At 41.4% G+C, this 12,503-nt stretch overlaps 1 protein-coding gene across 11 annotated transcripts in view; it reads left to right on the plus strand.

Moving 5' to 3' along the window:
* The window catches only part of DGKD (diacylglycerol kinase delta), a 62,228-nt gene that overhangs the window by 22,691 nt on the left and 27,034 nt on the right, over nucleotides 1-12,503 (plus strand). For 6 of the 11 annotated variants that reach the window (XM_072866448.1, XM_072866451.1, XM_072866449.1 and 3 more), the window contains 4 exons: nucleotides 9,595-9,699; nucleotides 10,543-10,675; nucleotides 11,575-11,681; nucleotides 12,242-12,367. In XM_072866448.1, the coding sequence (XP_072722549.1) occupies nucleotides 9,595-9,699; nucleotides 10,543-10,675; nucleotides 11,575-11,681; nucleotides 12,242-12,367 (471 nt within the window). Of the gene's footprint in view, nucleotides 1-1,033; nucleotides 1,229-1,345; nucleotides 1,488-2,578; nucleotides 2,653-5,856; nucleotides 6,042-6,105; nucleotides 6,125-9,594; nucleotides 9,700-10,542; nucleotides 10,676-11,574; nucleotides 11,682-12,241; nucleotides 12,368-12,503 lie in introns of those variants that run through there. The other 5 variants (XM_072866456.1, XM_072866458.1, XM_072866453.1 and 2 more) reach the window with 5 other exon arrangements.

Raw genomic sequence — 12,503 nt, forward strand, 5'->3', positions numbered from 1 at the left:
TGTGCCTGTTAAGGCACTGTTGAAACAAGAGGAACCCGGATCAGAGGTTACTTGTGCTGATTTGAAACACAAGCTTCGAGAAAGAGCATGTGACTTATTTTTATGAGGAGAAAGAATATAAGAACTTTTGTTACAAGCTGTTTGCACAAAGTCAGGCTTGGACTTCAAGCTTGGGCTGATAGAGATCAGGGAAATTTGCGTGGTTTGATGCTTGCACAGATTCCCCAAACTGCCCCGTGTGTCCTCAGCCCTTCCAAAAAGATGGGCTTGAACGTATGCTGCAGGGAGTCTCTGGGCTTCCTAGCGAGGGAGGGGATCTTCCTCCCCTGCTTCCTCAGCACCGGGGAGAGGGACCCAGAGGGAAGACATCAGCTCTCAGAAGTGGGCAAAAAGACTTACTAATCTGGGGACATAGTTACACAGAGGAGTCACCAAGTGTCCTGGTTCCTCACTTTGCTCCTTTGTACACAGTCATGGACTGCCTTGTTAAGGTTTGGAGAAGGGAAAGGTTAGAAAAGAGCGACTCATGAAAGGGATGGTTCTTCCCTCCTCCTTTTTAAACTCTCTTCTCTAAATTGGACAAAATCAGAGTGCACATTAGAAAGTCAGGCTTTTCTGGGGGTTGTCTCTTCCACACCCATGTGTGTACACGTTCAGGAATTGTACACTTTCTGCTAGTGCTCTCACTCTGCTTATATTGGCGGCTGTCAGAATTTCCTTTACAAGCAAGTGAAAATATGAGTAGAGCCGTGAATTGCCATGTCCAGAATTACTCTGCTGTTTTCCCCCCGTGCCTTCATTAAGTGCAGTTTGGTCCCCATTTCCTGTCAGAATTGCTGCAGTTTCAAAATACTTTGCTATTTTGGTAGTTTGTAATCCAGACTGCAGTGCAGTTTTTTCTGCTTGAGAAAAGGCCCTTTGGTAAACAGACCATTCTGAGTCACTGTTAGTCAGTGAAAATAGTCATTTAAAATCCTTTCATGTCAAGGATTTTTAGGACTCTTAATCCAGCCTCCTGCAGGACTTGGTTATTAGTCTGCTTGCACAGAAGAAGCAAAAATCTGGAGAAAAACTGTTGAAGAGAGGATAAACATGGAAGAAGAGTTAAAGAGTCTGGAAGAAGTTGCTGTGGGTGGAGAGATCTGGCAATTGCTCCTATACGTTACAGAATGACCCCAAAATATGCTAGGAGTTTTTGAGAAAGATGAAGCTTCTTTAAGAGAAAGAGGTCAGACTGAGCTTTATGTATTTTACTGTGAGACAGGATAGGTAGAGAGCTGGAAAGTGAAGGTGACTGTGAAAAGCTTTTGTTTCCCTGGAGGGAAGTTTACTGCTTTGAAATTAGTGTCTGTTACTGCCCTTGTGCCTGAACGGTAGGAGCTTTTGTTTGATAATCTCTTTGCTCTTTGTAACCTTCGTGCCTTGGTGGTGTTTTATCTACCTTCCTGAGCAAGGCTGCAGATTCCAGTGTCTTCTCCCCCTTCCAGGTGAGGACACAAAGGCAGAACAACCTGTGGTAAACAGGAGGTAATTTGAGAACGTGATGGGTTTAGCTTTACATGGGAGCTTCTCTAGAAGAAAAAGACTTCTTTTTATGCACATCTTTACTCTGGTCATTTTGACAAGCAGGGAGAGGCTTACTGATAATATTCACAGAAATTAGGTCTTCCCAGTTGTGGTGCTTGTGATGGTTTCACTGTTGTGGTGTGTGAAACAGGACTGGTCTTTGCCTGGTGACTCAGTGCGGAAAGCTACTGGGTTCATCAGGCTGTTGAAAGCTATTAATTTCCTTTTGTGCTAGCTACCAGCCTCTTTTCAACACAGCTGAAGTTAGGGGGCTGTGAGGAGCTGTTACTAACAATAAGCTGTCAGTAACAGGTCATTTTCCTACTGTGGACAAGGACTTTTATTGCTCAATCCTCTGATTTATTAGCTGCTAACCTTGATGTGTATGACCCCACTGAGACAGCAGCTCTGCCACTGGGGAACATTGACCTGCTCCTCTGTTCTTCGTGGGTTTGCTTCTGTTTGAGTGAGTAGGAAGGCTTCTCTGAAATATCCTTCAGCTTCCCAAATGTGCTGCTCTTTCTGAACAGTGTAGTTCTGTTTGGGAACTCTTTTCCTGGCAAGACTGTGTCCTTTGGAAAACAGATGAAGAAAGGATGCGTGTGTGCATCTGCTGCATGAAGTGGAGGGTGAGCAGATAAGGGAGCTGTTGCTAAGATGCTCTGGCACTTGGCATGGCAGCCCTGTCGGTTCCCATTTGGTGCTGCTCCATCCATGTAGATCTCTAGTGATTAATATGCACAAATTACCAGGATTGTCTGCATTTTATACCTGCTAACAGTGGCAAAGACCTTCTTGCAGACTCTAGGTTTTGACAGCTATTAAGTGGTTGCAGAAGTCCTAAAACCTCTCCTTGTCTGTGGTCCTCTTACCAATTGCCAAGAACAGGAATGTGCCTTGTTTAGGAACAGAGTTTCCAGAAGCATGTAGGAATGTGACCCTGGTATGAGAGTGATCATTTTCCCAGGGAACGCTCTGTCTGGTCTGCTTTCCCCCTGCAGCATCGGAGAAGATAGGGACTGGGAGAAAGCACAGATGGAGGGTCAGCATGAGTTGAACTTCGTCTGCGGGCACAGCATAGTGGCGGTAAGTGCCAATGACAGTGCTCAGAGAAGATGCACTCATAATGTGCAACCCCCTGGCAGACGAGGTACATATTGCAAGATGAATGAACCTGTAATGTAAAATTGGTCCTAGAGAGACCACACCACATGCTGTATTTTCCTATGGAATTGAGCTGTCCTGGATTTTACAGATTGAAAATTAAGCTAAAACAGCCACGTAGAAGTTGGGGATAAAATACCTGATATAGTGCAAACAGAGATTTGGACACTTAGGGCTATACGGAAAATCTTGTTATTGCTATTTAAAAAAAAAAGAAAAGGCAGAATTTGGCACAACTATAAGAACATTAACAACTTCTTTTATTTGTTGGAAATGAGAATTTCCATAGATGGAAGATGATAATTTTAGCAGGAAATAAAGATCTTGCACTATAAAAATAAATATAAAACTGGTGCATTTCTATAGTGTCACATGAAAAGTTTTTTTTTTCTTTCACTTTCAGGGTAGCATCCAGGTTTTGAGGAAAGAGAATCAGTGCAGTTCTAGAGAGCTCTAACTGACCTCTGCAGTGAGTTAACAGGACTGAATTTGTTGGCAAAACTGGGTGAAAGCTGAATTGCAAATCAGAAGAGGGATGTTGTCTGTGGAGGAAGGCAAGCCTCAGTCCCCCATGAGTCTAAGCATTGATATTCGTATTATTTCTCTCTTCCAAACTACAGAGACCTACTAAAATCATGCCGACTTGCTGTCTAAGGCTTTGCTGGCCTGATGCTCAGCTCCAGATTGTTTCAGAAGCTGACATCAATGAGACAGGCTTTTAATATTTTAAGTGTAAAGGACTGGTTTGAGTCTGAAACTCATACTTTCATTTTCCTTTCTTCTCCCTTTTTCAGTCTTCTTTTTAACCTTGTGCAGTCTTCTTTTTAACCTTGTGTATTTGCTGAGGGGAGTAGCACTTGCTTAATCCACACTTAGTCCATTTTGCCCTAACTGTGAGTTCAGCAGTCGTGTTTGAAACATATAGTGACTTCACTGGTTTGTGAATCTTGCTGATGAACATTTTAACGTATACCAGTGTTCGTTTAACTACTGCTGTTGCTGGAACAGGAGCTGAAGCGGATAAAATGTCTGGGTCCTCGTTATAATCTCACCCAATTTTCCTTCCTGAGTTTCTGGGTTCATAGGATATCAAGAGCTTACTCCACTATACAAAAGCAGACGTAGCAGTTAGCTACAGATGGTGAACATTTTCCCTGCCTTTGCCATATGTGATCAAGCTGAAGTTTTTGCCTGCACCAGCACCGTTCTCACAGCTATTTTATTTTTTCTAGTTGCAATTCCTAGGTCTTTTGAGCTCCAGAAATTCCTGTTGTCCCTGTACCCAAATCATCAACTGTTTAGAATAATCCAGGATCTCTTTGGAGGATTTATGGCTAGCACCTTTGAACATAAGACTATATTTGAACAGGATGTGAGTAAAAGGAAGCAGTCATAACGAGCAGGTGTTCTCATACACCCGCTTTTGGCTACTCTGAGAAATGTATCACATCAGAAAAACTATATTTAGCAAAGTTGTATGTCCCCCCCGCCCCATCTCCCCCCACAGCATTTCTTCAGCCAGCTCCGTGATTGGGCCAGCGTGATCTTAACTTGTTTTGCTGTCTTTTGTGGTCACTGAGCTCACCAGATCTACTCTGATAACAAATAGTTCCAATGCATGTTTGGCCAGACTGTCACTTTTTTGCTGAGAAGTTTCTGGGCAGCCAGAAAATGCTGAAGGAGGAAGCGAGCAGAGATGATAAAGTTGTCTTTGGTGGCAGCAAGACCAGAGAATGAAGTTTATGCTCCGGCTGTTGGGTGGAGGAAGGTTGCTCAGTGCAGCAAAACACCAAAGGGTGAAGTGTAGCAGATTTCTATTTCAAATTTGGTCTAATATAAGGAGTCTTTTTTGGGCTGCCTTTCTAATGCAATTATTCACAGCTGTTCATTGGGGAAGGACATCCAGGGACATCCAGTCCATTTTTAGAATGTGAAATTAATTTTCTTTGGTTGGCTCTGTTGTTTGCCAGCTGGCCTGATTTGAAATGTCAGTAAACTGGTGTTAGTTTTGGACAGGGGAGTGTGGGTCAACATGAGGGGTGGGCGTTAACAGCTGGTAAGAGGGCATGTGCTGTATGAGGAAGAGAGAAAGGAGATGAACCTAAATTTTGGAGAAGTGTCAGGAGAGCATCAGTATTTGCACAAGACAGCCAATGAAGGCATGGCTTTTTTCAGATTTAGATTTTTTTTAGATTTAGAGTGAGCAAGCTTGAAAATTGAGAGTTTCTCTAATAGACTTGAGATGGCTCATCTGCATAGAGGGCACATAACTGTCTGCAAAGGGTTGACCTGGTGGGTAGTTGATTGCCACCATAATTCTTGCAAAAGATATTTCTGGTGTTTCATAACGCAGTGAGGAGTTTGTAAATTAAGCTGTGTCCTGATTTGAAATGTCTTTAAGCCTTCCTGCCATTCCAATCCATCCTATGGCTCTTCAGGACTCATTAGAGGGATTGGCAGCTTTTTTTTCCCCATGACTGTTGTTGAGCTCTTTTGTTGGTCAGTGTTAGGTCTCAATATGTCTCGACATGGTCTCATGGTTAGGTCTCAATAGGTCTCACCATGTGAGCTCTGGGCACATGGATATCTGGGCATCCACTTCCTACTAAGGAGTGAAATCTAAAGAACCACAGTTCAATAGCATTTAGGATCAAAAAAGTGTGTTCATTTTTAATATTCCCTTTTTAGGAAGAACAAGCACTTCTAATTTATGTAATTACTCATATCTAGATAAAATTCTGAGCTGTTTCAGGGCAGGAACACTCAGAGTTCTGCCAGTCCCCAAACAGGCCAAAAATGTATGAGATTATAAATAAGTCTTAAAACTTTTTATTGTGGTTTTTTTAACTCCTAGCAAGGCAGCCCCCATCCTAACTCAAAAGCAATCAGATCGTTGTTTTTGTGCTCTCCGTTTATATGAGAACAAGAGGTCACTGGATGACATTACTGCTTTGTAAATTTAGAACAAATAAAAGGAAATGCTACTTCACCTAGTGCGTCGTCATCCTGTGGAATATACTGTTCCAGGATGTTAGTCAAAAGCTGTAGCCGGAACATAAAAAATAGCTGGACCGTGCTCATTTCTAGCCACATTTGCCAACAGGGATAACCAAGCCTCGTGTTCCAGAGCATCGGCTCATCGCGGCTGTAGCTGAGAGCAAACACCCTGGGCTCCTTGGCTGGGAAAGGACAGCTTTTCAGGGGGAAGATTGCTGTGGCTTCTTTTGGAGATGACAAGAATTTTTTTTTAATTTTTTTTTTTGGTGTGTGAGACGTTAGATTGATCATCGGTCTCATCTAGACAATGCAGTGTATGTAATAGCCTTTCACCCTCTGTTAGTATCCTTCAACAGGTGGATGCCTGGAGTTGAATTACCAGCTCAAGTAGAAGGAGGTAAAAGGGGTAGGATGAGTGTTTTTCTTTCCCTGTGAGTGAGAGCATGTTTCTGTTAATCTCAGTTCTGCCCTTATTCAGGACCAATGTTGTGGCGTGCCTGTTGCACATCAGCCTGCACAGGTCAGAGATCAGCGGCTGCCTGCAGCGCAGGGAAAGCAGGAGTGTCTTACACTCATAAGGTACCTGGTGTTGGCTGTTGTGTGTGTGAGGCTGTATGGAAGGCGAGAACTGTTGAACCACTCTGCGAAGGAAGTGTCCCTATTAACATGTTTCTGGATTCCTAATTATCCTCATTAAAATGTTTAACTTAACACCACTGCATGTTAATCAGAAAAACAGGTTTGTATGGTTTCTTAATTTCCCCAAAGAATTGTTACACTAGTTACATTAAAATCTTATCTGTCCTTCACAGTGAAGCCTGAATTGTCCCAGTTTGTCCTCCTTAGAATAGGAGTGAGGTTTGAGATTGTATTCTTTTATTTCCCTCTCTGATGATACCACTAAATCCCAACGCAAATGTTGCTTTAGAACTGACTAATGGGGATGCTATTCATAAATTTATCTTGCACAAAGTTATATTTTATTTGCAGTTTTGTAGTTACACAATAGACCCTCTATTTTAATTCTGTGACTCTTTGGATGATTCGAGTATGAAAATCTTCTTGATCTCTTTATTTGTCATCTTGTCTTATGCACCTTAACTTTGTTCTTTGAACAGAGGATTGTCCAACACTGAATGTGGGGATTTTTAAGATGATGCAGTAGGTGACTTGAGAAGGAATTAGTGATTTTGTATATTGGACATTCTCTCTAGTGATCCAGGAAGTCAGTGGCCTCAGAAATTAATTCTTATCAAAGGAGTGTCTGCATTTCTGTATTTTATGCCAATATTTTAGATTTTCTGTCTTGCAAGGTGATTTAAAAAGGATACTGTGTACTTTGCATTTGCCTTTTTTTTTTCTTCCAAAAAAGAGAGAAAAATAGGAAAAGGGACAGCACTGAATAAGAGTGTTCTGAAATGTGATCGTGATGATAATAAATTAATTTTACCAACTATTTTAAATTGTTTTTCCCCACTGCCCAAGAGTGTGCCAGTGGCTTGTTGAATGAACTGGCAGTTCCTTATAAAAACTGGCTGGTTTTAAAGCAATGAAAGGTCCTTGGATGCTTCGTCCTAGGATGTTTGGACTTTACATAGGGTACTGTTGTACATATGCAGTTATAGATGTTCTTGGCTTTGCTGCCAGAAAGAAGTGGGGCCCTGCACTGTCTGAACAAATTATTTGAACTTGGTTTTACTTCCAGGCAAAAAGCTGCTTCCTCTTAGCAGGACTTCAGAGATGCTGCTTGCTCTTCTCTAACTTCACACTGATTTTTGCAGTAGTGTTTCATGCCCCATAAAAGGTTTCTCTAGGGTAGCCTTTCTTACACAGCAGAGTTTTTGATGGAAATACAGTTAACCTCCCACTTTTCTACTTTCCTGAGAAAAAAGAAAGACTCCTGTGATTACCTTCTTTGGGAATAAATTTTATCAGAGATGGAATTGTTTAAAGGAAAAGTCAGGGAAGAGGGAAGGAGTTCTTCAAAGTTTTATTTTTAGAAAATTGTAAATATTTATTTCTGTTTGCTTACAATTGATACAGATCAGGTCATTTTGTCCAAGATAGAATGTTCCATGCCAAAACTGTGTTTCTAATGTGAATGGCCAGTCCTTGCTTTAAAAAGGTATTTAGCTCCATTCATTGCCTACTTAATGTGTCTATAGCACCCTTTTTTAGGTATTGGTAATGCCTCTGGGTAAACTTAATGTTACTGCAAGTGAATGCTGCATTCTGTCCTACAAAAAGAAATATATTTTGAAAATTGAAGAGCTTAAAATAAAGCAGAAATTTACAAGTGTACCTTTTTTGTTGACATTACATACACATTTCTTAGTGGATGCACTGATGCACTTCAATATCAGCTAACAGTTTCATGTTCAACTTCAGAGGTTTTTATTTTTAGTCTGTTCTATGAATCATAATGAGAGAAGCGAGAAACAGACTGGAAAATGGTAGTTAACAAGTTAACAGGGGTCATGTATTGGGGTGATATGTGTGGGTTTTTAGTGTTCATTAACAAAACTTTGGCTGCCTGCTTGCAAGAGCCACACAGATTTCATCAACCTGACACAATCTTAGCTTGTTTTAATCTGTTGTTTCAGATGTTAAGATACAATTTGCTGGAAAAGCAGATGATGTAGATGATTTTTTTCAAATGTACAAAATGTAGAGGGGCACAGGAGAGTCTGGGCTGCTGGAAGTTTTTAGAGTTGACATAAAGGGGAGCCTTTTGATTTTTGTTAATGGCGCTCAACCTTAATGCAGCTTTTCTTAAACCCAGATCTTGCAAACACTTCAATATTGGTCTAATTTAAAAAGTCAGTTGGATGGAAATCAGTACAGAGGTGTGCACAGGGAGACAGTGTTAGTAAGATAAGATGACTACAGTGTGGGGAAGAAAGACTTTTGTCTTAAGAAAAATAAATGTTGATTTATAGTCGAGTCTGGACCCCAGCTGAATGGGCAGCCCTGTGGACAGCAGACGTGGTCCTCTGAAGAGCTAGGAGCTTTTATTTCTCTCTGCTGCCGCCATCTGACAAAAGGAGAGAACATTGGTGGTAGGCTACACAGAGACCTGTCTGCCTTCCTAGGCAGGGGAGAGTTTCGGCCACCCTGCATGTCTTCTACTGGTTTGTTAAAAAACGGAACTGTTTATTTAACATAGGGCAACTAACGCATGGGAGTTAGCTCAGGGTAGAAGAACACTGAGGAGAGTATTTTTCAAGGAAGGCAAACTCACCACAACCTCAGGCTGCTAGTGGGACATTTGTTGGAATATCTTTTATGTAATAAATGTAGAACAAGTCCTCAGGAAACATGAAGGTTCAAAATACAGTGATTTCTCTTCTAGGTTGCTTATTTTGTTTGATTTCTCTCCTCCTCTCTTCCCGCTTGTCATGACTCTAAACAGGTTTTTAGTATGATGTTACAGAGCATGTCATCTAATTTATTAATTGCTAGAAACTGGTATATTATGGTGTTAACAAAATGTTTTAATGTTGTTGCCAATTTAAAAAGTCGTTAAGTACTTAAAAAAAACTTACGCAACTTCTGCACATGTAATATATTAACTTCTACTGCTTTGTGCTTGATTTGTGTTATTTGGGTCTGAGAGATTTCTTTACTCAGTTCGGTATTGGGAATGACAGCTAAAATCTCTGTGGTTCTGTACATTTATGAAGGAATTAAGGTATGTCACGGTGGAAGAGAAACATGGTTGAAAGGTGCAAATAACTTCTGTTCTGTTGTGCAGCTCAGTGCCTCTGAAAATAGCTTCAATAGACTACACGAGTAATAATGTGTTCTCTTGCTGTCTCTCACTGACATGCCCAGAATACACACCATTAATTTTCTCTCACGCTTCAGATTATCACTCCATGTCGGAAGCTCATCCTTTGTGCTGATAACAGAAAAGAGATGGAAGATTGGATTGCAGCACTGAAGACTGTACAAAACCGTGAACATTTTGAGGTAATGGGAAAATGTGTTCCTTTGCACTCTGTGCATTCTCTCCTAAATAACAGCTTGTTTTGAGATTGGAGTCAGCTTCCAGTGAAGTTAATAGAGGTCATTTTTATTGACTATAATGGGTATAGTGTTAGGCCTTCTGTAAAAACTGTCCCAAATACACTGAAGTGATTCTTCAAAGAATGCTGTGGCTTTGTGTACTCTCCCTTGGTAACTTTGAGAGCACATTTCAGAGTATGGGTAGGTTTTGAAACACAGTTCCCATCCCATTGTCTTTTCACTCTTCAGTTATCCTCCCTGTCCTAATTCATGTCTTGCCTGCTTGGTATTCTGCCTACTTCAGTGCATCTGTTTGCTTTTTGGGGCTGTAGTTAGGCCAGCACTGCCACCAAAAGAAGCTGTCTTGTGTTTTCCCCCCTCTGATGCTTGTCTCCCTGTTGTCTCCTCCTTTATGCTGGCACAAGCATTCCTCTGCTATGCAATAAACCAGGTTGGGGAACTGATCTTGCTGAAAACTTAATCCAACAAAAAAATGGGGAAGGGAAGGATCAATTCTGCAGTAGATAAGTTCTCCAGTTCATTTCCCTACACATGCTTGTAGTGAGACGAGGATGAGAGGTAGGACAGGAGCAGGAATGAAGGTGTGGCTTCTTCTTCAAGTAGTCTCTTCTGGCTTAAAGACCTTCTTGAGTTGTAGCTATTGTGTATAAACTGCATGTGGCCTACTCTTCCCTAATATGTGTGTTCTATTTCTGCCTTTCCTGACTGCTGTGCGCAAGTCTTTGTTTTAAGGAAAAGTCTTGTTGCTCTACTTTAGACTTTGCTGTAATACATTTATTCTATTAGTCTACCCAGTACAGCATGGACCATTTCTCAGGGATGCATAACTGGTACGCCTGCTCACATGCTCGGCCAACGTACTGCAATGTGTGTCGGGAGGCATTATCTGGAGTCACATCCCATGGGCTCTCATGTGAAGGTAAGCATGCTTTCTTGTCTCCTGTTTTGGGAGCATCATATTTTATAGCTCAATGCCATGTTCCAGAGATAATTTAAGAGGAGTGTTGTTAACACTCCTCTTAAAGATGTAGAAAAATGCTGCATAATAAACTTGAGAGAGCTACAGGCTGTGCATGAGACTGGAGGTCTTTTCTGGACCTGATGCTGAAACCCTTTGCTGCTGAATCCCTTTGGCTTCACAGAGAATTTTCCTGCAGAACTCAAGATCAGGATTTTGGCATTTTGTAAAAGTATAATAGATGTGATGCTGTTTTCGTGCTGGTTTTAATGTTGGACCTGATAGTAATATAGTTGATTTTTTTTCCCCCATATATGCAAATACTGCCATCCCTTATTAAAATCATGCTTCTGAAGTGAAGAGGCATGTAGTTATCTATCTGATACCTACTTCTGAGGTATCAGATAGAATATTCATAAGAGTACTCCTGTTCATAAGAATAATCGTATTTGTAAGAACATCCTTCTTAAGTGTCTGAATGTCAGGAGGTTATTCTTTTTCAGCTTTGGCATAGCAGACACGCCTGGCTGTACACAGCTCATACTTCTAGCATGAATGAGGTTACACCCACACTGTGTAAAAGGATGCAGGACTGTATGACTGTGTAAATCATGTCAAATTTAACAAGGTGATAACTAAGCTTTGTACAAGCAACTGGCAAAAGTGACAAGGCAAGAATTAATAGCTAGCTCATCTTACTGAGTATGCTTAGAGCTGATAGTTTTGGCAGTGCTAACAGGGGTAGTGTGTGCCCATGCTTTCTTCTGGAGCCAAATATGGTCACCTGGGAAAGCTTTTGCACAGACTGCCACATTATATGTTCTGAGGCAGGATTAATATATTCTTCTCTTCCTCTCTAGTGTGCAAGTTTAAAGCCCACAAGCGGTGTGCTGTGCGGGCAACCAATAATTGCAAGTGGACAACTCTGGCTTCTATCGGGAAGGATATCATTGAGGATGAAGATGGGGTAGGTGTTAAGTCTTAACTCTTCCAGCCTTATCTTGATGTGGAAGCACTGGCATGTGCTGTACAGCTTTTTTCACTGTACAAATAGCAGATTCTACCTTTATGTGTTAGTGATGTGGGAAAGGCCTTTACTGTCAGAGCATGAGATTCTATGTGACAAGTCCAACCAGGATAGTGAGGACTCCTTAATAGGAAGAGGCTCCTGCTATGGACTGGGGGAGTTGAGGTTAAATAATTGGAGGCAGTTGGAACCTGGTCTGAGTTTTGGCAAAAGAAAGATAAATGAGTGGTTGGAACAGTACCTTAGCATATGGGATGTCTGATGGAAGTGTGTGTTTCCTGGGTAGCCTGGGGCGAGTCACCTGGTCTCTTTGTGCTTAAGCGTGATGTAAAATGCCAAAAGAGATCCTCAGGTGTTTTCTAGAAGTGGCCTTTGCTGTCCTCAAACAGTGCATATAAAGTCTTGCATCTCTGTATGTCTCAGTGCCACAGTGCATCCTGTGCCCCTGAGTTGCACTCTGGAAAGTCCATATTGCTTCTCTCCCTCTGCACTATTTGCAGATCTCGATGCCACATCAGTGGTTGGAAGGAAACCTGCCTGTGAGTGCCAAATGCACTGTGTGTGATAAAACCTGTGGCAGTGTCCTACGTTTGCAAGATTGGCGCTGCCTTTGGTGCAAAGCCATGGTGAGTTGAATAAATGTGATCATTTCATTAAAAGGATCATCTCTGATCAGCTCTGTGGTGTGTTCTTTTAATGACATTTACTTAAAATGAAATTTCTAACTGTCCTGTCAGTATGTGCCATGAAGGACTTCATTGT

Source organism: Ciconia boyciana, chromosome 7 (genome assembly GCF_034638445.1).
Source record: "Ciconia boyciana chromosome 7, ASM3463844v1, whole genome shotgun sequence".
Taxonomy (NCBI): Eukaryota; Metazoa; Chordata; class Aves; order Ciconiiformes; family Ciconiidae; genus Ciconia; species Ciconia boyciana.